Source organism: Pantherophis guttatus, chromosome 14 (assembly GCF_059756535.1).
Source record: "Pantherophis guttatus breed Tessera chromosome 14, ASM5975653v1, whole genome shotgun sequence".
Classification (NCBI taxonomy): domain Eukaryota; kingdom Metazoa; phylum Chordata; class Lepidosauria; order Squamata; family Colubridae; genus Pantherophis; species Pantherophis guttatus.
The window spans coordinates 18,494,110-18,521,923 of record NC_142076.1 but is presented as its reverse complement, the minus strand read 5'-3'; the positions used below and the strand labels follow the sequence as shown (position 1 = coordinate 18,521,923).

At 47.0% G+C, this 27,814-nt stretch overlaps 1 protein-coding gene and 1 long non-coding RNA gene across 4 annotated transcripts in view; one reads left to right on the top strand and one right to left on the bottom strand.

The window, feature by feature from the left end:
- Positions 1 to 27,814, bottom strand: part of MAP2K3 (mitogen-activated protein kinase kinase 3) — a 56,878-nt gene that overhangs the window by 23,539 nt on the left and 5,525 nt on the right. Inside the window, exon 1 of one of the 3 annotated variants that reach the window (XM_087878635.1) lies at positions 10,713 to 10,731. The exons of 1 other annotated variant lie outside the window; for it this stretch is intronic. Coding sequence is in view for 1 of the 2 variants with exons in the window: in XM_087878633.1 (XP_087734759.1) it covers positions 9,722 to 9,737 (16 nt within the window). In the remaining variant the exon portion in view is untranslated. Of the gene's footprint in view, positions 1 to 9,721; positions 10,552 to 10,712; positions 10,732 to 27,814 lie in introns of those variants that run through there. One more of the 3 variants, XM_087878633.1, reaches the window with a different exon arrangement.
- Positions 715 to 3,054, top strand: LOC148112118 (uncharacterized). Its single transcript, XR_015729877.1, has 2 exons — positions 715 to 1,136; positions 2,642 to 3,054. It is a non-coding gene; the product is annotated as an uncharacterized LOC148112118 (long non-coding RNA).

Genomic DNA, 27,814 nt, shown 5'->3' with positions numbered 1-27,814 from the left:
AGAGGAGAGGAAAAAGTGAGTGAGCGAGCGAGTGAAGGAAGAAAGAAGGAAGGAGAGGCGAGGAAGAAGGGAGTGAGTGAGCGAGTGAGTGAGTGAAGAAAGGAAAGGAAGGAAGGAGAGGAAGAAAGGAGTGAGTGAGTAAGTGAGGAAAGGAAGGAAGGAAGGGTGAGTGAAGGAAGGAAGGAAGGAGAGGAGAGGAAGAAGTGAGTGAGCAAGCGAGTGAAGGAAGAAAGGAAAGAAGGAAGGAAGGAGAGGAAGAAGGGAGTGAGTGAGCGAGCGAGTAAAGGAAGGAAGGAAGGAAGGAATTGATGCCTAACTCACTTGGAAGTCAGACACGCGTCACCCCAGTGGAGTAGGACAGGGCTGCCTTAAAAGCCCTATAAAAAATTGTGGTTGTGCCACGATTTGTTTTCTGAGGACTCAAAACAAGACTTGATCCCCAGCCAGTGGAATTCAGGATCGAGACCCACTGGGCCTGTTTTTAGAACGCCGGGCGAGCTTGGATCCGTTTCCTAGTGGACAGATGGACGTTTCTAGAAAGCTGCAAAGCAGGACACACACGCAGGCTGCCATTGTCCCGGCTCTGTTGCTCAGCAACTGTTGCTTTTGGCGTGGAGGCAACACAGAGCAAGTAGAACTTGCAGTTGCTGGTCTTCTCCGTTAATTTCCCTAAAAGGGAAATTCCTCTTTTTTTTAAAAAAAAATCTCTTCTTAAAAGCTTGCCACCAGGAGAGCGAGCAAGGTGTGTTTTTGGGGAGAGAAGCACACCTACGCACCTTAATCCCTGAAAGAATGGCGCGTTAGGCTGAAATTGCAAACACTGAATTCAAGGAAAAGAAAGACCGGGGGGTGACATGATAAGACGTCTTCCAATATTTGAGGGGCTGCCACAAAGAAGAGTGGGGTCAAATTATTCTCCAAAGCCCCTGAGGGCAGGACAAGAAGCAACGGATGGAAACTAATCGAGGAGAGAAGCAACCTGGAATTGAGGAGAAGCTTCCTAACAGTGAGGACAATTAACCAGTGGAACAGCTTGCCACCAGAAGCTGTGGGTGCTCCATCACTGGAGGCTTTTAAGAAGAGACTGGACAACTGGAATATTATAGGGCCGTGATGGTGAACCTATGGCACCAGTGGTGGGTTTCAAAATTTACTACCGGTTCTGTGGGTGTGGCTTGGTGGGTGTGGCATAGCTTGGTGGGCGTGGCAGGGGAAGGATGCTGTAAAATTCCCATTTCCTCCTGATCAGCTGGGACTCGGGAGGCAGAGAATAGATGGGGGCGGAGCCAGTCAGAATTTTTACTACCGGTTCTCCGAACTACTCAAAATTTCCGCTACCGGTTCTCCAGAACTGGTCGGAACCTGCTGAAACCCACCTCTGTATGGTATGCGTGCCAGAGGTGGCTCACAGAGCCCTCTCTGTGGGCATGCGCGCCGTTGCCAGCTGTTCTTCTTGTTTCTGGTGCACACATGCACACCGACCAGCTAGTCTTCGCGGGTGCCGGAGTGCTGGAAAACAGCCCGGAAAACAGCCAAAAAACAGGCATGCACACAACAGCCAGCTCGCCTTTGGTTTCCAGTGGACCGGTGTGCAGGAAGACCAGCTGGCTGGCATACATGCAGATGCCGGAAACCCAAAGACCAGCTGGTCAGCTTGTGCATGCGCGCCAACCAGCTGGTCTTTGGGTTTCCGGTGCTCCGGCGTACAGGAAGACCAGTTGACTGGCGTGCACCTGCGTGCCAACCAGCTGGTCTTTGGGTTTCCGGTGCTCCAGTGTGCAGGAAGACCAGCTGACTGGTGTGCACCTGCGTGCCAACCAGCTGGTCTTTGGGTTTCCGGTACTCCAGCATGCAGGAAAACCAGCTGACTGGCGTGCACCTGCGCGCAGACCAGCTGGTCTTTGGGTTTCCGGTACTCCAGCATGCAGGAAGACCAGCTGACTGGCGTGCACCTGCGCGCAGACCAGCTGGTCTTTGGGTTTCCGGTACTCCAGCATGCAGGAAGACCAGCTGACTGGCGTGCACCTGCGCGCAGACCAGCTGGTCTTTGGGTTTCCGGTACTCCAGCATGCAGGAAGACCAGCTGACTGGCGTGCACCTGCGCGCAGACCAGCTGGTCTTTGGGTTTCCGGTGCTCCAGCGTGCAGGAAGACCAGCTGACTGGCGTGCACCTGCGTGCCAACCAGCTGGTCTTTGGGTTTCCCGTGCTCCGGCGTGCAGGAAGACCAGCTGACTAGCATGCACCTGCACGCCGACAAGCTGGTCTTTGGGTTTCCGGTGCTCCGGCGTGCAAGAAGACCAGCTGACTGGTGTGCACCTGCGCACCGACCAGCTGATCTTTGGTTTTCTGGCGGTCTGGCATGCGCACATGCACATACATGCATGCACATTCCAGTTTGGGCACTCGGTGCCGAAAAGGTTCACCATCACTGGTATAAGGTCTCCTGCTTGGGCAGGTGGTTAGACCAGAAGATCTCTAACGTCCCTTCCAAGTCTGTTATTCTTTTTTTTTTTTAATTTTCCAAGGTTTTATTTATAGGCTTGAGAAATTAAAACAAAACAATGTGTGAATTTGTACAGGACTGTCACAATTAAGTGACAATTTAAGTCTGTTGTTCTATTCCATGTCCCTATATCTAAGGACCTGCCACAAAGAAGAAGAGGAGTTCAACTTATTTTCCAATGCACCGGAAGGCAGGACAAAAAGCAACAGGTGGAAACGAATCAAGGAGAGAAGCAACCTAGAACTAAGGAGAAATTTCCTGACGGATAGAACGATTGACAGGAATGACCTGTCTCCATAAGCTGTGATTGCTCTGACACTGGAAGTTTTTAAGAAGAGATAAGATAACCATTTGTCTGAAGTGGTGTAGGGTTTCCTGCCTGGGGTTCGACAAGAACAGGGGTTAAACACTCAGAGAGCCATTTGGACCCGTTTCCCACCAAAAAGAAAACACCGGGAGCCACAAAACCCTTCCCCATGTCTGACTATTTCTTGAGCGGCCACAAAACTAGCCTATGTCGTTGAATTAAACGTTCTGTTTTCTTCTGAAACTTTTCTTGGATTTATCCATGGTTGGCCTACTGGGGGTCGAAAACCTCAATAAATTGCACGCCGGCGGGTGTCGCACATTGGCAGTTGTGACACATATTTTGAGTGACAGGGAGCTGCAGCCGAGGGGTGAAAGAGCCACATGCGGCTCCAGAGCCGCAGGTTGCTGACTCCTGGACTAGAAGACCTCCAAGGACCCTCCCAAGTCTGTTATTCTGAATAGGTTCTCCCCCCCGTAAAGCAACGCAATTAACCCGCAAACGGCTTAGGGTGGAGGCAGACTCCGATTCTCACTCGTCCTTTGCAGAACTGACCGACTGAAAAAGGGGAGTTACAAGGATCCGGCAATCCCTGCAGAAGGATCTTAGTTGCTGATCGCGGCCCTGGGTTTTCTGATGCTTGCGCAGTTGTAGGAAAGGAGTCTGTACAATATTTCATGAACAGGTTGTATACAAATCGCTGCCAAGACAGCAGCAAATCCGGTTTCTCTTTTCTACTCTGGCCAAGGAATGAAATTGACTCATTTTTCAAAAGGAATTGACACTTGTGATAAACGACTGACTGCCCAATGTTACTTGACTGTATAGGAACAGATAGTTTCTTAGAAAAAAAAGCAGGAAAGGTGACTGGGTGATTCTGGGCGAATTGCCAGGCGATGGTGAGTTCTAGTCCTGCCTTAGGCATGAAAGCCATCTGGGTGATTCTGGGCGAATTGCCAGGAGATGGTGAGTTCTAGTCCTGCCTTAGGCATAAAAGCCAGCTGGGTGATTCTGGGCGAATTGCCAGGAGATGGTAAGTTCTAGTCCTGCCTTAGGCATGAAAGCCAGCTGGGTGATTCTGGGCAAATTGCCAGGCGATGGTGAGTTCTAGTCCTGCCTTAGGCATAAAAGCCAGCTGGGTGATTCTGGGCGAATTGCCAGGCGATGGTGAGTTCTAGTCCTGCCTTAGGCATAAAAGCCAGCTGGGTGATTCTGGGCGAATTGCCAGGCGATGGTGAGTTCTAGTCCTGCCTTAGGCATAAAAGCCAGCTGGGTGATTCTGGGCGAATTGCCAGGAGATGGTGAGTTCTAGTCCTGCCTTAGGCATAAAAGCCAGCTGGGTGATTCTGGGCGAATTGCCAGGAGATGGTGAGTTCTAGTCCTGCCTTAGGCATAAAAGCCAGCTGGGTGATTCTGGGCGAATTGCCAGGAGATGGTGAGTTCTAGTCCTGCCTTAGGCACGAAAGCCAGCTGCACGGAATGCTGTTCCCTTCCCACCAAAGGGGGGTCCCTATTTTTCTACTTGTGTTTTTTAAGTGCTTTCGAACTGCTAGGTTGGCAGAAGCCGGGACAAGTCACGGGAGCTCACCCCGTTTACGCAGCACTAGGGATTCGAACCACTGAACTGCCGACCTTTCGATCGACAAGCTCAGCATCTTAGCCACTGAGCCACCGCATCCCTGGCTGCTCTTTAGACTGATGCAAATTTAAGTTCCAATCCTTTAAAAAAATTTTTTAAAAAAACCCTCAAGATTAAACATTCTGCAGTGGTGCATCTCATTTTTTCCCCGCACTGCCCGGTTCAGTCTTTCCATATGCCAAGATCTCTCCTCTATTATTATTTTTTTTAAAAAAAAAAAAAAAAACCAAAACCACCCAGCATTCATCTGGAATTCTCCTCCCAAACTTCCTGGCACGGTTTCCAAGAAGATGACTGTAAAAAAAAAAAAAAAACCTCTTTTGTTCCCGAAGAATTTTTTGGGCCTGGCTGAATCTGGTGATGTCACCAGGTTTTGAGTCACCAAAAGGATGATAAAAATACATTCACCCCTTCCTCTGGAGAGAGCCCCGAGACAGACAGCTTCTGTTTGTCTGGAAGGGGAAAAAAATAAATAAATCTCGAAGGCTATGCTGGGCAGATGATTTGGGCCTTGGGAAAACCACAACTTAGTCCTCAATTTATGACCACAATGGAATCCCAACTTTGTTATTAAGCGAGACCTTTGTTCAGTTTTGCTCCAGTTTTTAACCTCGTTTCTTGCCACCGTTGTTAAGTGAATCACTGCGGTGGATAAGTTTAAGTCACCCGGTTGTTAAGCGGATCTGGCTTCCCCGACGTGGACTTTGCTTGTCAGACGGTCGCCAATGGAGAATCACTGCGACACTGCGACCGTCATAAATATGAGTTGCCAAGCATCCGAATGAACATGGGAGGACGCTGCGAAGCTCGTAACTATGGAAGACGGTCGCAAATCACATTTTCCAGGTCCGGCGTAACTTGGAACGGTCACTAAATGAACTGCCGTAAGTGGAGGACTTCCGGGATTCACTTCCGGTGGGTCATCCTTTCTTAAAATAGCGACGGCCGATTTCTTACAATCCGGATCCTCTCTCGCAGAGCTAGCGTTTCAAAGCTCCTAAGTCGTGCGTCCTTCTAAGTTGCGCGATGGTCCTAAGTGTGAGGAACGGTCGTTAAGTCCCTTTTCTTCAGCGCCGTTGTAACTTCCAACAGTTGCTCCACAAACAGCTGTGAGTGAAGGGACCCCCTTGGCACTCCACGTCAAAAGTTGGCCAATGTTGAGAGACCAGGCTCCGAAATGAGCTGGGTGCGAGATCTCCAACCAAACCTTCTCGGTGGTGGCCCCTTCCGAACTTTCCCACGAAGAACGATCCGGTGCTGCTCTTCCTTTTCCGACGTTGTTAGCCCAAACTAAAACTCAGATGACTGATGCCATTTTTGGAAAGGGGAGAGGAGGGCCCCCCCCCCGCACACCTGGAAATACGATACACCCTTTGAGTAAAACCCAGCTGGCTCTGCTTTGCCAAGGACACCGCCGTCCGCCGGATTTCATCGAAGTTTGCAAAATGTTCCCCACGTGGAATGTGGAACATCCCTCTTGCAAAGTGGCCAGAAGGGACCGGAGATTAAGAACAGCCCATTCTAGGCTCGGAATGCCCCATTTGGAGGTATGTGTGTGTGTGTGTGTGTGTCAAAATGTTCCATGACAGCACAATTTCCGATAACCTTCACGTTCGAAGTCCTGTATCAGGAAAGTGCCAGGAAAGAAGGAAGCAGCTGGTGTGATATACTCTCCTCCCTCCCTTCTATAAAAATGCCCTGGGATTTCAATTCCCAGGGCAAATTCTAGCCCCCACCCACTCAACGAGGCACAGCGTGGTGCCAACCGACCGGAGGGGGCAGGCGGGGGGAGAGAAAAACTTGGCTGGCAGCGGGAGAGGAAATCCGAAACTAAATAAAAATCAAATGCTTTGCTCTGATATTCTTGCAGCAGCTTGGCCACGGAATTACGAATTGCACCGTATCTCCTTAACTCTTACCTCCCTCCACAAAACCATTGTGCGGGTTTGCATAAGGTGGCATCCGTCTGGTCCTTGTTTAGCAACCGGCAGCTTGGTCTTTTAACAGGAGTGATCCCGCTAAGTGAAACCTGTGACTCTGGACCTTTCTGCTTTTTACCGATTTTGCAGACACCGTCATCAATGGGAAGATTCTTCGCCAAGGGATATTTTTTTTTCATCGAACGTTGCTTAAACGAGGAGCAGCAGGAGTGTCGCAAGGAGGAACCTGGGGGCCTACCTCACAGGGGTGTAAAACCAGCTCAATTTGATCTTTAGGATTTTCAGTCTCAAAGGCTAACAGTGGCAGCCAGGGTGAAGAAGGACCCCTTATTCAAAACGTGGGCATCAAAACGTGAGCGAGGCAACCTCCATTCATCCACAGACTGTCATTGTGTGAATCTGGGTTTCTGGAAACCCCGCTTCGTTCCTGGTTCAGATGGCACAGCCCTCTGCAACGCTTTGAACAATGCTAGCAATTCTTTCATCCTAAAACCAGCAACTTGCTTCTTGTACATGTATGTCAACACAATGAATTCCTAGGAATTTCATCCCAGATACCAAAGATTCTAAACTGGTGCGATAATCCAGGAAACAGGCAAGGACACAAAGAGCATTCTTAACTTAAAAAAAAAAAACAACTATATTCATGGCTGGCTGGGGAATTCTGGGAGTTGAAGTCTACTCATCTTCAAACTGCCAAGTTGGGAAACACTTGTCTGTCTGTCTGGGTATCTCTCTCTCTCTCTCTCTCTCTCTCTCTCTCATCATCTCTGTCTCTCTCTATAATCTTGAACCTATCTTTTCTTTTATGTACACTGAGAGCGTATGCACCAAGACAAATTCCTTGTGTGTCCAATGACATTTGGCAATAAAAAATTCTATTCCATTCTATTCCATTCCATTCCATTCTATTCTATTCATCCATCCATGTATCATTTCTCATCTCTCTCCATTCATCTTTCATCTATCTATCTATCTACCTACCTACCATCTATCAATCATTATTTAGCAATCATTATCTACATACCTACCTATCATTATCTATCAATCATTATCTATCTACCTACCTATCATTACCTATCAATCATTATTTAGCAATCATTATTTATCTATCTATCTATCTATCTATCTATCTATCTATCTATCTATCTATCTATCTATCGTCTATTTACCCATCATTATCTATATCTATCTTTATCTCTATTTCTATCTATTGTTATCTATATTTCTCTTTATCTCTACCCATCTATCATTATTTCTATCTATAATTATATCTATCTATCTATCTATCTATCTATCTATCTATCTATCTATCTATCTATCTATCTATCATCCATCTATCCAGTGGTGGGATTCAAGTAATTTAACAACCGGTTCTCTGCCCTAATGATTTCTTCCAACAACCAGTTTGCCAAACTGCTCAGAAAGTTTAACAACCGGTTCTCCCGAAGTGGTACGAACCGGCTGAATCCCCCCACTGCATCTATCTAAACTTTGCAAACTTTTCTGCATTTAGGCACAGAAAAGAGGAGGAAAAAAAAAACAAACCAGCAGGGCAGGACCAAAACCGAGCATAATTTAATTTACATAAAGGGTTAAAAAAAAAAATCCTGCTGTCAGTCAAACTTACTCTTTGGTGACTTCATGGCCATCCCCACCTAGCTTTTTTGGCAGCCAAACAAAAATGGCTTTGAAAGTCACCTGCTGCCAAGCCTTCCCACCCCCCACCCCAATCCTGCAGTCTAGTCTATATCGCTTAGTGGTCTCCCATCCACCTGTAATACCCAACCCTATTTGATTGAGCAAATGCATCGACCGTCCTTGTACTGGACTCAGAATAAATTGCTATCATGACCGATCGGCGCTAAAGATTGCAATTTACAACTATTTGCAGAAAAATTGTAGGGCGGGAGGGGAGGGGGAGCCGCAGGAGAATATCCCCCTTAACCTCAACCCCACCCATAGACTCACCCCATGATAAAGGGGGTTCTGGATATTTAAACTTCCCCATCTGTAACCCACACATCCTTTCCACGACCGCATGCCATCCAGTAGTGGGATTCAGCCGGTTCGCCCCACTTCGGGAGAACCGGTTGTTGTTAAATTACTTGAATCCCACCGCTGATGCCATCTACCTACAGCTTCTGGAAGAGAGAGAGAGCAGGCTGCCTCTAAGCATGTACAGAGCGCACCGCCTCAACACCACCACCAATTTGGGTCGACTGGGAAGCAAGGAAACATAGCTCAGAATTTCTTTTGAGGTGGGGGGGACGGACAGAGAGGGAAGACCGAGCAAGGGTTGCGAGAAAGGATGCACAGGCACTAACGTCAGCCCCCCCTCTCTCTCCCTCCCCAGCCGGGTGGCTGGAAGGGGGGGGCTACAGCAGCTGATCGGGGAGGAGCCATTGGAATTCCCCCCCCCTTTCCCGTCGCTTTTTATTATTTTTTTTTCTGAAGGAAGGCTGGGCCTCCCGTTTGCAGAAGTTGCAAAAAAAGCAAAGAAAAAGGAGGAAAAACGGAAGCGACAATCCTCTTTGCAGAGAGAGGGAGTGAGAAAATAATAATAATAAATATAATAATAATAAATATAATAATAATAATAATAATAATAATAATAATAATAATAATAATAATAATAATAATAATAATAATAATATATTTTTAAGGCACGGCTGCAAGCTCTTTCGAGCTCCGCCTGCACGACACAGCTGCAAATTTGTCAGGCGCCGGCCGGAAATCTCATAAAAGTTTTGCAAGGCCCCCCCACCTCTCCCTTCCCCAAGCCTCCCCCCCCCCACACCATTGCTCACAGCCACAATTTGGGGAGAGGGTGTGCAAGCAAGCCCGCAAGCGACCACCTCCCCCCCACCCACCCCCCAAACCGGGGCCGTGCAAAAAAAGCCTTTTGCACTTTCTGCTTCCCCCCCCCCCTTCCTTGTGCAACATCCCTTCCTCCCCCCCCCCGTGCAAAAGTTTTGGGGAAGGGGGGGGTTGCACATTCATAATGCATCTCCCTCCCTTCCTCCTCCCCCACCCCCCCGTGCATATTTTAAGCTTCCACCCACCGACCCCACGCCCGCTGCAGCAACGGGCGTGTTTTTAACCTTTGCACGGAGAAAGAAAGAAAGAAAGAAAGAGAGAGAAAAGAGAGAGAGAGAAGGAAAAAAAAAATTAGCAGCAAACTCAGATCGCAACCGACTTTTTTTTTTCTCTCTCCCCCTCCCCTCCCTCCCTCCTCCTTCCCCCCTCCCACCCCCCCCCCCGCGCAATACACAACAACAATTCTGCTTATTATTGTTATAATTTGCAATTGCAACATTTTTACAGCTACCTTGTTTCTTGTCCATGCTGATTTCCCAGAAGTTACGGAACCAGCAGCAAAAAAAAAAAAACAAAAAAAAACCACACACACACACACACACACACACACACACACACAACGCCTTGCAAGGGTGACTCTGTACGTACGTGTGTGTGTGAGTGTGTGTTTTGTGTGCGCTCGCTTCGGAGTCACCGGTCTGGTTGCAAAGACACACAGAGACACACAAAAAGAGAAAAGGAAAAAAAGAAAAATCGGTGACAGTTAGTTCAAAGACCGGTGTGCACGCGCTTAAGTTCCCGGGCACCGTTCCATGTTCGCTTGCACGCTCAGTCCTCGCTTAAGGTCCGTCCTTCTGCGGGGCGCTAACCCGCACGCGGGAGGGGGCCGAGTCCCGCCAGGCCGCCAGGAAGCCCATCTTCATCTTCCTCCTGGAGGAAGGTGGAGGAGGGTGGGAAGAAAGAAATTCCTCTCTTTCCCCCCCCCAAAAAAAGAAAAAAAAATCAAGAGGCGCCCCCCCCCCAAAGTCTTCGCTCTTCTCCCCCCCAAAAAACTCCTTCCGGCAAAAAGAAGATGAAATTTCCAACAAGCAAAAATGAAATGAAAGGGGGATAAAAAAAAAAAGATTTTCTTTCTTTCTTTTTTTTTTTCTCCCGGGGGTGGGGGTGGGGGAGGCGAGGTTGCCTTGTTTTTTTTGGAGGGGGGGGCTGCTCAGATTACATTCGGGAGGGGGAGGCAGACACACACACACTCACACACAAGCTCCACAACCGAAGTTGTAAAAAAAGAGCTGCTAAGGGCAGCCTGGAGAGATTCAGAGGGGGGGGAGGCTTTGACGTCAAACAGGAAGCTGGAAAGAAGCCAAAAAAGGCGGGGCTCCAGGAATGCCCTGCTTCTTTTTGGGGGGGGGGGTTGGGGGGTGCTACTACCTCCAATGCACCCTGTTCCTTTTCAAGGGGTTGCAATGCAACACCCACCCACCCCCATTCCATGCTTTTCTCACCCTTCCTTTTCCATATTTGTATTTTTTTGCAAAATCTGCCCCCGCAGCGCTGCTAAAGACGAGCTGGCAATGGAAGCCAGCTAGGGATGCCCGCTGGATATTTCAATCTCTGCCCCCACCCCTCCTTAAATGCTGCAGGAGCCCTCCCTCCTGCCAGTGGGAGGGGTATGTGTGGAGGGGAACAATTGCCCACCCCTCAATATCAAAGACAGTGGAGAGTTTTTTCTTTTGGGGGTCCTCCAGCTCTTAGTTGGAAGGCTGGTTCCTCTTCGAGATGCCCCCCCCTCCCCGCACTCCCTTGGGTGCAGCTGGCAACCTGGGCAGAAGTTTAAAAAGGGAGGGAAGGGAAGGGAAGGGAAGGAAAAGAAAAAAGAGAGGGAGGAAAGGAGGAAGAAAAGGAGAGAGGGTGGAGAGAGAGGGAAGGGAAGGAAAATGGGAAGGAGGGATGAAGGAAGGGAGAAAGGAGGGAAGGGAAAGGAAAATGGAAGGAAAGGAGGGAGGGAGGAAGGAAAGGAGGAAGGAGGGAAGGGAAAGGAAAGGAAAAAGGGAGGGAGAGAAGGGAGGGAGGGAGGAAGGAAAGGAGGGAGGGAGGGAGGAAAAGAGGAAAGAGGGAAGGGAAAGGAAAATGGAAGGAAAGGAGGGAGGGAGGAAGGAAAGGAGGAAGGAGGGAAGGGAAAGGAAAGGAAAAAGGGAGGGAGAAAAGGAAGGGAGGGAGGGAGGAAAGGAGGGAGGAAAGGAGGAAGGAGGGAAGGGAAAGGAAAGGAAAAGGAGGGAGGGAGGAGGGAAGGAAAGGAGGAAGGAGGAAAGAGAAAGGAAAAAGGGAGGGAGAGAAGGAGGAAAGAAGGGAGAAAAGGGAGGGAGGAAGAAAAGGAGGGAGGAAGGAAAGGAGGAAGTAGGAAAGGAAAAAGGGAGGGAGAAAAGGAGGGAAGGAAGGAAGGAAGTCAAAACACCCAGAGAGTTTGCATAACAGGTGCAAGAGATGGGGAAAAACGCCTGATCATTTATTAGGGATAATTTCACGATCATTTATCATATACAGAGGGCTTATATAACCCCTCGGGCGGGCGAGGTGGCCATCTTTTATCCTTCCTTCACCTACGCTTTGTATCCTCTGCTTTTGTGATAGGTATTCATCTACCTATTTTCACATTTTGTTCTTTTCCTGTTTGTGACGTTTCTGACGGGGTGGGGGGGTGGGGGGTTGTACGTGTGTCTTCCAGGGCCTTGCAGCTGAGACTTGAAAAGAAAGGGGGGGGTCTGGTTTTTTTGGTCCTCCTTGGGGGCTCCCAGTCTGAAAGAACTGGGCTTGTGGGGCAGGAACCAGGGCACAACAAGCAGGTATTTGGAAAAAGCCAAGCGAGACTTGGCTGCAAAATGCAGAGATTTAAAAATAAAAGATCACACACACACACACACACACACACACATACATGTGTGTGTGTGTGTGTGTGTGTTAGGAAAAGGTTTTGTTTGTGTGTGTGGGTAGCCAGGGAACTTTCCTGGACGGCCCCCACACACAATCACGCTCCCCAATCCTGGGAGCTCAGCCCCCCCCCACCCCTTGTGGCAACCTGCGTCAGGAGTGAAACAGGAGCCCGGCTGGAGCACGGACAAGGCAGATGCCAGCAGGGAAAGGAACGATCTAATCTTACACCAGCACCAGCGTGATATATTTTGAAAGGGGGGTGGGGAAGGGAAGACGGAAAGCAAACACACAAATACACACACACACACGCGTATGCACAAAGACACACTGCAGGCAGGCAGGCAGTCCCAGAAAGGTGCCTGCTGGTGCCTGCAAGGTTTGTGTTGGTAGCCCTGATGAGAAAATGCAACTTACTTTCTTTTCTTTCTTTCTTTCTTTCTTTCTTTCTTTCTTTCTTTCTTTCTTTCTTTCTTTCTTTCTTTTTCTTTCTTTCTTTCTTTCTTTCCTCCCTTTCTTCCTTCTTTCTTCCCTCCCTCCCTTCACTCACTCACTCACTCACTCCCTTCTTCCTCTCTTTCCTTCCTTTCTTTCTTTCTTTCCTTCTTTCTTTCTTCCCTCCCTCCCTTCACTCACTCACTCCCTTCTTCCTCTCTTTCCTTCCTCCACTCACTCACTCCCTTCCTCTCCTTCCTTCTTTCCTTCCTTCCTTCCTTCACTCCCTTCTTCCTCTCCTTCCTTCCTTCCTTTCTTCCTTCCTTCCTTCCTTTCTCTCTCTCTCTTTCCTTTCTTTCTTTCCTTTCCGATTTCTTTGTTTCTTTCTCTCTCCTTTTTCTTTCTTTCTTTCCCTTCCTTCCTCCCTCCCTTTCTTGTCTCTCAAAGGCATGTGCATTTTGCTTTTTTTTTTTTTTTTTTGGGAAAAAAATAATAATTGAGTAAAAGAACCAAAGTTTCTAGTCCTTGCCCTTTTCTCCATCCTGCTAAAAAAAATAAAAAATAAAAAATAAAATACTACCTGCATCCTGCTTAAGGGATCGAAATTTATTTATTTATTTAATTTATTTATTTAATTAAATTTCTATACCGCCCTTCTCCAATAGGACTCAGAGCATACAAAATTTAAAAACAGTATTAAAATAATTAAATATTTTGGCCGTAACTAAAACAACCCAATTTAAAATCAATTTAAAATTTAGCTCAAGCCAGCCCAGCTAGTTGAAATAAATAAGTTTTCAGGGCCCGACGAAAAATCCGGAGGTCTGGAAAGGGCAAATGTGCGGAGCCGAGGATTAGCAAAGGGAACGTGGGAAAGAACAGCGGCACTTAGATAAGCGATAGAAAAGGAGGCTTACAGAAGACCAGCTTGTAATGTCCCTACCGAGGATTGCCAATCCTCCAGCGAGCTGCACATTCACAAGTGCAAGAGAAAACGTAGCTAAATAGGATGGCAGGTGGGAGAGGCCTACCTGCAGGTTGCCACTACCTTTTACCCGCACCAGTCTGAACCACTGATCAAGGATCCTGGTGCACATTCACAAGTGCAATTTTTATTGGGGAAGGAAGAGAAGGAGGCATATTTTTTGGGGGGAGTGTAAGAGTAAAAGAGCCTTGATAGTACAGTGGTTTAGTGCACCCTGTTATTAACCCAGCTGCCTGCAATTTCTGCTGGTTCGAATCTCTCCAAGGCTCAAGGTTGACTCAGCCTTCCATCCTTTCTAAGGTAGGTAAAATGAGGACCCAGATTGTGGGGGCAATAAGCTGACTTTGTATAAAATATACAAAAGTATGAAGGCTATTGCTTAACACATTGTAAGCCGCCCTGAGTCTCCGGAGAAGGGCGGCATATAAATCAAATTTAAAAAAAAAAAAGATGGGGATCTTTTCTTCAGATACACAGAATGAGGGCTCCAGTTGCATTTCTACTCCACAAATCAGGCGCACAACCATCCCACATACTAAAGGAAGAGAGTCCAGCTCATAAAAAACGGAGGCCCTTTAATAAAAATGGGTTACACAGGCAGGTCTCCACTTAACATCCTTTGGATAATCACTGCAGGCATCTGAAACAACCAATCGCAAACAAGAAACCAGGCTCCGGACCCATCGATCCAGATTCTCCGTTGCCGAGTAGTCCCAGATCTGCAGATTGGGATTAGAAGATCCGATTGAAATGCAACGATCTCCCGCTTAGATCAGATCGCCAGCGAATTTCTCCCTTGGAGAATAAATTTAGGAAGTCCTCCCACCTGCTCGTCTGGAGAGCAAAAGCCACCTTCCACCCCCCTTGGAGCAGAAAAACTAAATTCTGCAGAATCTGAAGGATTCTCGAAGAAGGGCCCTGAAGTTTGGTCCTTGCTTGGACTCGCCCTTGAGGAATGGTGGCAAATTAAATCGCTGGCCACTGTCGCATCATAGAGGAAGGCTGCATCAGAAAGTGGAAAAAAAAAAAAAAAACCCCGAAGTTTCGGTGCAGCTGGAGAAACTCGTTTTCTTTTCGAGCTTTTAAAAATGAGTCAGGCTGAGAAACAATTGGGCACCTCGCTCCTCGGCCTCGTTGGCGAGAAAGGAGCATGGGGGGGGGGGTGAAATTCATGGCAAGAAAATGTGCCAGTTAGGTTCACCCACTGTTTCTCAACTGCAGCCACTTGATCATGGGTGGACTTCAACTCCCAGAATTCCCCAGCCAGCCATGAATGCATGATAGAGTTGGAAAGGGCAGAAGGATTACCTATTTTTCAACTTCGGGAACTTTTTTTAATTTTTTTTAATTTTTTAATTTTTAATTTGATTTATATGCCGCCCTTCTCTGGAGACTCAGGGCGGCTTACAATGTTCTTAAGGAATAGCCTTCATCCTTTTGTATATCTATACAAAGTCAGCTTATTGCCCCCACAATCTGGGTCCTCAATTTACCTACCTTAGAAAGGATGGAAGGCTGAGTCAACCTTGAGCCTGGCGAGATTCGAACTTACTTTAATTGCAGACAGCTGGTGTTAAATTACAGTGCTTAGTCTGCAGAGTTATCCAGGGAACTTGAAGATGGGCGGACTTCAACTCCCAGAATCCCCTTGGCCACTATGAATGAATGATAGAGTTGGAAAGAGAAGAAGGATCACTTATTTTTCAACTCCAGGAACTTGGGAGGTGGATGGACTTCAATTGGTGGCTCAGCAGACTAAAGCACTGTTATTAACATTACTGCAAGTTCAAATCTCACCAGGCTCAAGGTTGACTCAGCCTTCCATCCTTTCTAAGGTAGGTGAAATGAGGACCCAGTTTGTGGGGGCAATAAGCTGACTTTGTATAAAATATACAAAAGGATGAAGGCTATTGCTTAACGCATTGTAAGCCGCCCTGAGTCTCCGGAGAAGGGCGGCATATAAATCAAATTAAAAAAAAAAAAAACTCCCAGAATTCCCCAGCCAGGCTTGGCATTCTGGGAGTTAAAGTCCACCCATCTTCAAGCTGCTGTGGTGGAGAAACACTGGGTTAAAAACCCTGTACAGGGCTATGGGGAGGGGCTGGGATGTGGGGGTCAGAAGAGAGTGGGGGGGAAGGGACTTGGGTTGATGCAACCACAAAATTCTTATGTTATGAGACTTTGCCTGCGAGTCCTATAATAATAGGATCCAGATGAATTGGAGAAGGGGAGAATTCCATATACAGATATGCTGAGGTTTGCAAGGCGAAAGTTCTTTTTTTTTTTTTAAAGAGAATTTAAAAAGGGTTTAGCAATCCTGTTATTGGTCTTCTTCCATCTAGCTAGGCTGTCATTGCTGCAGGAGGTTGAGTGTGATCTCAACTCCCCCCCTCCCTCCCCCAGGAAAGGAAACCCTGACACATTTGCCCAACACATTTTCAGCTCCAGAGAACTTTCCTCTCTGGCTTCTGCAAGATTCCAAGGTCAAGCAGGAAGGAAAACAAAATAAATCCCCCTCCTGTTATCCCCAAACACAGCCCTCTCCCTGGCGGGGAGAGATTTTTTTTTTTTTTTAATTTGATTTATATGCCGCCCTTCTCCGGAGACTCAGGGCGGCTTACAGTGCGTTAAGCAATTGCCTTCATCCTTTTGTATATTTTTATACAAAGTCAGCTTATTGCCCCCACAAACTGGGTCCTCATTTAACCTACCTTAGAAAGGATGGAAGGCTGAGTCAACCTTGAGCCTTGAGAATCCTGCAGGAGCTTCAATTTATGGCCAAAAAATAAAATTAAAAAAAAAATAATCCTGTGCATTGATGCGCAGAGCAGAACAAACTGGACAGATGTCACCCTCAGAGAGAGACGCTAAAGGCAAAAGGCCAGGAGCTTTAAGGAACTACGAGATCCCAAGGGAGAAGCAGGAAAGATTGACCAAAAAGTCAATCAGAATCCTAAAAAGGGCAAGAGGTGATGGAAAGATATAGAAGGCTTCTTAATAGGGTGGCTATTTTATGAAGAGGTAGAAAAAAGAGAGGTAGATGTTAGAAATTGGGAAAATAGTATTATGTAGAATAAGAATAGAGTAGAGTAGAGTAGAGTAGAGTAGAGTAGAGTAGAGTAGAGTAGAGTAGAGTAGAGTAGAGTAGAATAGAATAGAATAGAAAATATGGAATGGAATGGAATGGAATGGAATGGAATGGAATGGAATAGAATAGAATAGAATAGAATAGAATAGAATAGAATAGAATAGAATAGAATAGAATAGAATAGAATAGAATAGAATAGAATAGAATAGAATTCTTTATTGGCCAAGTGTGATTGGACACACAAGGAATTTGTCTTTGGTGCATAGGCTCTCAGTGCACATAAAAGAAAAGATACATTTGTCAAGAATCATAAGGTACAACACTTAATGATAGTCATAGGGTACAAATAAGAATAGAGAGGAGAGAAGAGAAGGAGGTAATGATGGGTTGGGTTGAGTAGGGTAGGGTAGGGTAGAGTAGAAAGGAATAGAATGGAATGGAATGGAATGGAATGGAATAGAATAGAATAGAATAGAATAGAATAGAATAGAATAGAATAGAATAGAATAGAATAGAATAGAATAGAATAGAATAGAATAGAATAGAATAACAAGAGTTGGAAGGGACCTTGGAGGTCTTCTAGTCCAGTGGTCCCCAACCCCCGGTCCGCGGACCGGTGCCGGGCCGTGGAGTACCTGGCACCGGGCCGCGCAGCGGCCGGGGGACAGGAACGCTGCAGCGCAAAGGCTCCTGGGCCGTGCGCAATGGGCCTGCGCAAAAGCTCCTGGGCCGTGCCCCCACCCCTGCTCGCGCTCAGCGGGCCGCGGCGATAAAAAGGTTGGGGACCACTGTTCTAGTCCAACCCCCTGCTTAGGCAGGAAACCCTACACCACTTCAGACAAATGGTTATCCAATCTCTTCTTAAAAACTTCCAGTGTTGGAGCATTCACAACCTCTGGAGGCAATGTACCGTATACTGATATAGAATAGAATACATTATAACTATTACGTATACACAAAGGTTAGAAGCTGAAAGATTACGTACAGTCTATCTAAACAATATTACTATTATTATTACTGTGTGTAAAATATATTGACCCAGACAATACTTTGTCCACCAAGCACTTACGGCTCTTAAAGAAAAAACTTTCCCATCAATTTGGTGGGATCTCGCCTCCCGCTGAACCGAGGTTAGGCAAATGATGGTTTAAGTTAAGGAGGAACGTTTGTAACTCAGGGTTGAAATGAACGCCCTCTGAACTTGGGTCTTTCCTCGCAGACGTTTCATGACCCAACTAGATAACATCATCAGTGCTAGAAGGGAGGAATTTGCAAAGAGGAGAAGGAGGAGGACGACGACAACTGTGGGGTCTGTAGTGCTCTCTGAGCTTGGTTGTTTTCTTGCAGACGTTTCGTGACCCAACTAGGTAACATCATCAGTGCTAAAAGGGAGGAGGGTGTCAGGTTTCGAGGTCGTCTCAAATAAATTGCATTTCAAACAAAGTCTTTGAAGGAAAACTCCTATTTATTAAGCACGACATTTTAGACCCGACCCCATCGAAGCCAACACTGACTTCCAGACCCAACCCCCCCCTTTCCGTTCCCCACTCCCCTGCACTCATTGGCCATTTTCCAAGTCATTCCACCCCTAATCTACTGCTCCAGCTCAAAGGAATTTCCCCCCTCCCATCCCATCTCCTAGGGGATATTATCTCCAGGGAAAATAAGTAGGTGAAAAGTCAAACGTCCCTTTCCAGACGCCTCCGCCTCTCCTTCTTATGTCAGCACTAAATGCAGCTTGAAGTGCTGACAAAGGGTTTGTGGAGAGGAGGGAGGAAGAGGAAGAGGAGGAGGAGGACGGTGAGGTCCGTAGTGCTCTCTGAGCTTGGTTGTTTTCTTGCAGATGTTTCATGACCCAAACCGGGGAATATCATGCACACTAATACACCCCACTCCTTACTGGCACTGATGAGGTTACCTAGCTGCGTCATCAAACGTCTGCAAGAAAACACAACCAAGCTCAGAGAGAACGCCGATTTCTCCTTCATAGCAGAAGACACTACTAAGCCTGGAATTAGGCAGGGGCGAAACCGCAGCGGCTGGCTTCTTCACCTGTGGCATGATGAAGCTCCCCCCCCCTCAACCCAACCATCACACCCGTCACATCACAATCGGCGTGTGGCAACCCTACGGCTTCCGCTTCTTGAGGGAAGCTAGTTCTCAGCGCCGCTGGCCAAATCGTGCCATGTTCTGTTCTCCCAGCCAGCCGGTTCTAAAAAAAAATATCTGGGAATTGGAGCTGACATCCAACAGCTAACCTCTTTGCAAACTCTAGACTAGCACATTCAGAATTAATTCCTGACAGCCTTGCTGGCTTCTCAGAACTGGGAGCAAAAAAAAGATTGCTAAACAGGCAAGAGTGAGTCAGCCTCAGACAGAGGGTATCTTCCTCGGAGCTTGCAACTTCGTGGAAAGAAGGAAGGAGGGAGGGGAGGAAAGCAGAGGGAGGAAATTACTGCTCAGGGAGGCTGAATAGCCTCGTGGCCTGCCCCCCCCCTCCTCCAGGGGAAGGACGAGACCCAGCAACCGATTCACGAAGGAGGAAGGGGGCCAAGAGGTTGGTTTTGCAAAAGAGGGCATGGCACATAGGGTGAAATCCAGCAGGTTCTGACAGGTTCTGGCGAACCGGTAGCGGATATTTTGAGCAGTTCGGAGAACCGGCAAACACCGCCTCTGGCTGGCCCCCAGGAGTGGGGAGGGAATGGAGATTTTGCAGTATCCTTCCCCCAGGAGTGGGGAGGGAATGGAGATTTTGCAGCATCCTTCCCCTGGAGGAGGGTGGGAATGGAGATTTTGCAGTATCCTTCCCCCCAGGAGTGGGGTGGGAATGGAGATTTTGCAGTATCCTTCCCCTGGAGTAGGGTGGGAATGGAGATTTTGCAGTATCCTTCCCCTGGAGTAGGGTGGGAATGGAGATTTTGCAATATCCTTCCCCCCCAGGAATGGGGTGGGAATGGAGATTTTGCAATATCCTTCAGACTTCCTTCGCGCAAACCCTGATTCTTTAAACAAACTTTTTTTTTTTTTGCAACGTCAGTGCAAACTATGGCTTGAATCCGAGGCTTGCAAGCTATAGATTGCAGCCTCTTGCGGTGGGGTGAACCAGCCAACATGGCTTAAGGGTTAAAAGCAGCACGGATGTGGCCGAACATAAATAGGCAGCCAATTTTTCAGCCGCTGCTTCTCTCAAAAATCTCCTTCCTGCGATGGGAAAACCTTTTTGCAAAAGCCCCAAAGCGATAAAACTTAGACTTTGCTCCGGCCTTCATTCATAACTCGGCCGCCCACACTTGCACTCACTCACTCACACTCTCTCTCTCCAGCCCATGTCTGACACACACACACACACTTTTTATACTGTGGCTTTATTTGGCCACACAGCATCAACTGGGCTCCCCAGCCAATGGGAAGGGAAGGGAGGCAACCGGAAGTGTCAACAGCTGAACCCAAAGTTTGAAATCAAACGGGCACTGCTGGATGGGCGGAAACGGAGGAGAAGGAGCCGCTGATTGACGCAAAGCAAAAGAAAAAGGGAAGGGACTGCTGGGCCTGAGAAGGTGGGGGGAAGGAGGAGGAGGAGGAGGAGGAGAAAGGAGGAGGAGGGGAAGGAACAGGAGAAAGGAGGGGGAGGAAGGGGAGGAGGAGGAAGAGGAAGAAGAGGAGCAAGAGGAGGGGAGGGGGAAGAGGAGGAAGGTGAAGAGGAGGACGAGTAGAGGACGAAGAGGGAGGGGAAGAGGAGGGGGAGAAGAGGGGGAGGAAGAGTGGGGGGCAAAGAGGGGAAGAGGAGGGGAAGAAGTAGTGGGGAGGAAGAAGAGGAGGAGGAGGAAGAGGGAGGAAGAGGGGAAGAGGAGGGGGAGAAGTAGGAAGGGGAAGGAAGATGAGGAGACGAGGAGGAACAGGAGAAAGGAGGAGGAAGAAGAGGGGAGGAGGAAGAGGAGGAAGGTGAAGAGGAGGACAAGTAGAGGACGAAGAGGGAGGGGAAGAGGAGTGGGAAAGAAGAGGGGGAAGAAGAGTGGGGGGCAAAGAGGGGAAGAGGAGGGGAAGAAGTAGGGGGGAGGAAGAAGAGGAGGAGGAGGAAGAGGGAGGAAGAGGGGAAGAGGAGGGGGAGAAGTAGGAAAGGGAAGGAAGATGAGGAGACGAGGAGGAACAGGAGAAAGGAGGAGGAAGAAGAGGGGAGGAGGAAGAGGAGGAAGGTGAAGAGGAGGACAAGTAGAGGACAAAGAGGGAGGGGAAGAGGAGTGGGAAAGAAGAGGGGGAAGAAGAGTGGGGGGCAAAGAGGGGAAGAGGAGGGGAAGAAGTAGGGGGGAGGAAGAAGAGGAGGAGGAGGAAGAGGGAGGAAGAGGGGAAGAGGAGGGGGAGAAGTAGGAAGGGGAAGGAAGATGAGGAGACGAGGAGGAAGAGGAGAAAGAGGAGGAGGGGGAGGGGGAAGAGTAGGGGACAAAGAGGGAGGGGAAGAGGGGGAGGAGGGGGAGGGACCCAGAATCAGGGTTAAGGGCATCCTCCCCAGCCTGCTCTTCTTCAACCAGGTTCCATCACTCACAAGTCAACATGTTGCATCTTTTTCCAGACATTTGACTTGTGTTTTATTTTGGAATACTCCCTGGTTTCCAAATAGATGTTTCTTACATTTTGTGCAAATTTAACATTTTTCAGATTAGGGCTTGTTGGTTGTTGGTTGTCTCCCCCAAGCCTTCCTTCCTTCCTTCCTTCCTTCCTTCCTTCCTTCCTTCCTTCCTTCCTTTCTTCCATAGGAAGAAATATCCTTCATCTTTCCAAGCAGTCTCCATGTTTCCAGTGTCTTTTTCCCCACTTGGAGCAGAACCCAGAAGGATATTTCTTCCTACACTTCCTTCCTTCCTTCCTTCCTTCCTTCCTTCCTTCCTTCCTTCCTTCCTTCCTTCCTTCCTTCCTTCCGTAGGAAGAAATATCCTTCATCTTTCCAAGCAGTCTCCATGTTTCCAGTGTCTTTTTCCCCACTTGGAGCAGAACCCAGAAGGATATTTCTTCCTACCCCTTCCTTCCTTCCTTCCTTCCTTCCTTCCTTCCTTCCTTCCTTCCTTCCTTCCTTCCCTCCCTCCCTCCCTCCCTCCCTCCCTCCCTATTTCTCTCCTCTCTCCTCTATTTCTCTCTTTCCTTCCTTCCTTCCCTCCCTCCTTTTTTCCCTTCTTTTCTCCCTTCCCTCTTTCTCTCCTTTTTTTTCCTCCCCTCTCTCCAAAGAATGTAGATTTATTTGAAGGTGGTTTTTTTTAAAAAAAAAAAATGCATTGCACCGTTAAAAAAAAAAGGAGACTTAAAGTAAGCCTGCACCACCACCAACTCAAGGTTAACAGGCTCTCGAAAATGTATACCCAACCAAAAATCCTGCCCCGCCCCACCCCTTTCCAAAAAAAAGCTGCCTCTGATTTAAAAGATAAAAGCGGATTTCAGTTTTCTGGGGTGGAAAGTGGAGGAAAGAGTCTCGAAAGTGGCCTGTGCTTCAGAAAATGCAGAACTGAAAAAAAGAAACCTCCAGAAAATTCGCGCCAAAAGCTGTAGAACGGTTAGAAAACATCAAAACCCCACGAAGAGAGGGCTTGGCTACAAGAAGTTTTTATCTTCGGCAAAGGTCCTCACCCCAGTTTCCAGGACGGCTCCGCCTATTCTGGTCTTTTGGTTTCCGGGCCTCTTACGACATCTAAAAAACGAGATTTCCTTTCCCAGAATGAATGCCCCATTCATGGCTCTGTAGAAGTCCTACCCCTTTGCAACTGGGATCCCCACAGCCGGATGCAACCTCCTCTCTCCACCACGGATGCTGCAGCAGGCAGACAAGATAGTCCTCAACTTCTAACGGTTTATTTTTAGTAAGCGTTTCAAAGTTCGAAGGGCGGTGAAAACAGGGGACTCCACAAAAGAGAAAAAACCCCGGTCCTTCCCCCTGTCTTCACCATGACGTAAGTCTTCCTTCCCCCAAATAAGGTGGGTATTTTCATTCCAGGATGTAGGACCTCCATTAAGGAGAGGACCAATCTAGAACTTAAGGAGAAACTTAGGAGAAATCCTCCCATACTACCACCTCTTACAATACTAAACAACACAGTTTCAGCAATAGAGACCTTCAAATTTCTAGGTTCTACCATATCTCACGACCTAAAATGGACACCCAACATCAAAAACGTCATCAAAAAAGCACAACGAAGAATGTTCTTTCTGCGCCAACTCAGGAAGCTCAAACTGCCCAAGGAGCTGCTGATCCAGTTCTACAGAGGAATTATGGAGTCTCTCATCTGCACCTCCATAACTGTCTGGTTGGGTTCTGCAACCCAACAAGACAGACAGAGACTTCAGAGGATCATTAGAACTGCAGAAAAAACAATGGCTACCAACCTGCCTTCCATGGAGGACCTGCATACTGCACAAAAAGAGGGCTGTGAAAATAATTACAGACTCCTCGCATCCTGGACATAAACTGTTTCAACTCCTACCCTCAAAACAAGGCTGCACACCAGAACAACTAGACACAAGGACAGTTTTTTCCCAAACGCCATCACTCCGCTAAACAAATAATTCCCTCAACACTGTCAAACTAGTTACTAAGTCTGCACTACTATTAATCTTCTCATCGTTCCCATCACCCATCTCCTCCCACTTATGACTGTATGACTGTAACCTTGTTGCTGGTATCCTTACAATTTATATTGATTGTTTCCTAGTATGATTTGATTGCTTATTTGTTCCCTATGACTATCACTATCATTAAGGGTTGCACCTTATGATTCTTGACAAATGTATCTTTTCCTTTATGTACACTGAGAGCATATGCACCAAAGACAAATTCCTTTGGTTCCAATCACACTTGGCCAATAAAGAATTCTCCTCTCCTCTCTCCTCTCCTCTCCTCTCCTCTCCTCTCCTCTCCTCTCCTCTCCTCTCCTCTCCCCTCCCCTCCCCTCCCCTCCCCTCCCCTCCCCTCTCTACCCTATGACTATCATTAAGTGTTGTACCTTATGATTCTTGACCAATGTATCTTTTCTTTTATGTACATGGAGGGCGTATGCACCAAAGACAAATTCCTTTGGTTCCAATCACACTTGGCCAATAAAGAATTCTCCTCTCCTCTCTCCTCTCCTCTCCTCTCCTCTCCTCTCCTCTCCTCTCCTCTCCTCTCCTCTCCTCTCCTCTCCCCTCCCCTCCCCTCCCCTCCCCTCCCCTCCCCTCCCCTCTCTACCCTATGACTATCATTAAGTGTTGTACCTTATGATTCTTGACCAATGTATCTTTTCTTTTATGTACATGGAGGGCGTATGCACCGAAGACAAATTCCTTGTGTGTCCAATCACACTTGGCCAATAAAGAATTCTATTCTATTCTATTCTATTCTATTCTATTCTATTCTATTCTATTCTATTCTATTCTATTCTATTCTATTCTATTCCATTCCATTCCATTCCATTCCATTCCACTCTACCCTACCCTACCCTACTCAACCCAACCCATCATTACCTCCTTCTCTTCTCTCCTCTCTATTCTTATTTGTACCCTATGACTATCATTAAGTGTTGTACTTTATGATTCTTGACCAATGTATCTTTTCTTTTATGTGCACTGAGAGCGTATGCACCAAAGACAAATTCCTTGTGTGTCCAATCACACTTGGCCAATAAAGAATTCTATTCTACTCTATTCTACTTCCTGACAGTGAGAACAATTCACCAGTGGAATGGCTTGCCTTCAGAAGTTGTGACACTGGAGGTTTTTAAGAAGACTTTGCAAGCCCAAGATGGTATCAGGGTTCCTGCCTCAGGCAGGGACTAAAAGACCTCGAAGATCCCTTCCAACTCTATATCACCTCCGTCGTGGTGACTATCCACGATAACCAATTCCACTGTCTAACGGAGTCTTAAGCAGAGCTGTGTTTCCTTCTGTAGAACTCGAGTAGCTCATGTAGCCCCAAGCCACTTGCATTATAGTCTTGTGAAAGTGGAAGAAGGGTTGCTCTGTGCTCCTTCAAACACTTGTCTATATCTCTTCTCATGTCTCCCCCAAGGGAGCTCCCGTGACTTGTCCCAGCTTCTGCCAACCTAGCAGTTCGAAAGCACGTAAAAAATGCAAGTAGAAAAATAGGAACCAGCTTTGGTGGGAAGGTAACAGTGTTCCGTGCACCTTTGGCGTTGAGTCATGCCGGCCACATGACCATGGAGACGTCTTCGGACAGCGCTGGCTCTCCGGTTTTGAACAGAGATGAGCACTGCCCCCTAAAGTCAGGAACAACTAGCACATATGTGCGAGGGGAAACTTTACCTTTACCTTAATCAGCATACCTTAAAATGAAATTTTGTTGCATGCAGCTCTCAAAGGGTTAGGGTATGTACACTCCAATATATACTCCAGTAAACATGACAAAATAAATAAATGAATAAATAGGTACAAAATTATGCACATGCCCGCATGCATTCAGAAGAGATTTATGCATGCATGCACACAGACCCTGGAGAGGAAGTGCAAATCTGAACTTCGAAAGCACCAACGCAAATCTTTGGCTGGAGCAGCCACAAGGAGAGATTGAGAAGGTCCTCGCGAAAAAGCCATCTAGATGGATTCATCCCCGTAGAATAGGATAGGATAGGATAAGATATAGAATGGAATGGAATAGGATAGGATAGGATAGGATAGGATAGGATAGGATAGGATAGGATAGGATAGGATAGGATATAGAATATAGAATATAGAATATAGAATATAGAATATAGAATAGAATAGAATAGAATAGAATAGAAGAATAGAATATAGAATATAGAATATAGAATATAGAATATAGAATATAGGATAGGATAGGATAGAATATAGAATATAGAATATAGAATAGAATAGAATAGAATAGAATAGAATAGAATAGAATATAGAATATAGAATATAGAATAGGATAGGATAGGATAGGATAGGATAGGATAGGATAGGATAGGATAGGATAGGATAGGATAGAATATAGAATATAGAATATAGAATAGAATATAGAATATAGAAATAGAATATAGAATATAGAATAGAATAGAAGAATAGAAGAATAGAATATAGAATATAGAATAGAATAGAATAGAATAGAATAGAATAGAATAGAATAGAATATAGAATATAGAATAGAATAGAATAGAATAACAGAGTTGGAAGGGACCTTGGAGGTCTTCTAGTCCAACCCCCTGCTTAGGCAGGAAACCCTCCACCACTTCAGACAAATGGTTATCCAACCTCTTCTTAAAAACCTGCAGTGTTGAAGGTTGAGACCCAGACACGGGGACCACGGCACAACAGCGTTGCAGTGCAGAACGGTGTCACAAAAGGCTTCCGGGCACAACAATCTGCTCATCAAAGCTGTGAGCGACACAAATCACCGGCAACCAGATGCACAATGAGGTTTGCAAGTCGAACTACCTGTCTCTATCTTATAAAAAGCCGAAGGAGACATTTTTTGGGGGGGGGGATGCACTAAATTACACCCCCCCTCCAGGCCTCCGATTAAAATCCAGGTCTCTTCACAACCACTGTGCTTGTACTCGGGTTGTGTGTGTTTTTTTTTTTTTTTTTACAAATGTTAATTTGTCACCTGCAAAGGAGCATGACCTGTAACTCGCTCACCTGCCTATTCCATAACCTCATGTGAAAAAGATGTTGGGAGAGACTAAACAGGCAAGTATTTAATTGAATGCATAACCAAGTAATCCAGATTATGATCACACCCAGGCAGTAAAGAGAACAGCCTGGAACTCTGGAAGAAGTTCTGGAAGTCTGGAAGACTTCAAGAGAGGGCTCGGGAGGGGTTGACTGCCCCATTTTGCAACCTTTCCTGCCACCGTTGTTAAGTGAATCGCTGTAGTTGTTAAGTTAATCACAGAGTTTTTAAGCGAATCGGGCTTCCCCCCCCCCCGTTGACTTGGCTACTCGGGAAGGTCGCAAAAGGGGATCGCGGGGACGGCTGCGACCGTCATAAATATGAGTCGGGTGGCCAAGTGACTGAATATTGATCATGGGGAAGCTGCAACGGCCATAAAGTGTGAAAAACGATCCCGAGTCACTTTTTTACCCGTGCGGTTGTAATCTTGGCCACTAAACGAACCGTTGTAAATTGAGGACTAGCTGAATTGGTCACTGTCACCTCAGTTGACCCAGCACTGATACTTCTTAAGCAGCCCTCAAGCCACCTGGAACAGAGAAAACTAAAATATGGCCCATTACTAAGTCAGTTACGTAAATAGTAATTACTCTATTATACAGAAGTATGCAAACAATGTGCAGTTTGGAGCTCTCTAGTCATTAACGCAGCACTTGAAAGGATTCCCCGGGCCTTTGATGTCAAGGCCTTAATGAATCACCACATATTTTTTGCAATTTTTAATCCCAAAAGGACATTCCCCTGGAGTGTGCCTGGGATGGGGTGCATGCAAGGGTGCGCGAGACTGTTTGCAGCAGCTACAAACACAATGCTGGATTTTGTGTTCCCATCCACTACATCAGGGGTCGGCAACCTGCAGCTCTGGAGCCGCGTGTGGCTCTTTCACCCCTCTGCTGCGGCTCCCTGTCGCTCAAAATATGCGTCACAACCACCAATGTGCGACACCCGGCCGGCACGCAATTTATTGAGCTTTTCAGCCTCCGGTAGGCCAACCATGGATAAATCCCAAGAAAAGGAAAGTTTCAGAACATTTAATTTCAACTACATCTGCTAGTTTTGTGGCCGCTCAAGAAATAATCAGGCACGGGAAGGGTTTTTGTGACTCCCGGTGTTTTCTTTTCTGTGGGAAACAGGTCCAAATGGCTCTTTGAGTGTTTAAGGTTGAAGACCCCTGCACGACACGCTGTCCCATCCACTACAGACTGTCGTTCCACAGAAACGTGGCATCCCGATTCGAGAAAGGTTGTGGATCTAGTTTGTGGGATCATGCAACGATTTGCAGGCAGCGTGCAGGAACCCACAAACCCGGTGACCTCTGAACACGTTCTGTGTCCAATTTTTTAGGGGGGTGCCACGGCTGTATTTCTCCAAGCTTTAAGAATTCCACAGAAGCCACCATTTGAAGATGGATGGACTTCAATTCCCCTTCTTCTTCTTGTGCCATATCCATCATCGGACTTTGGAGATCATATTGGCGCTCTTATTTTTATCAACAGCCGCACGAAAAAGTGCTGCTGAGTTTTGT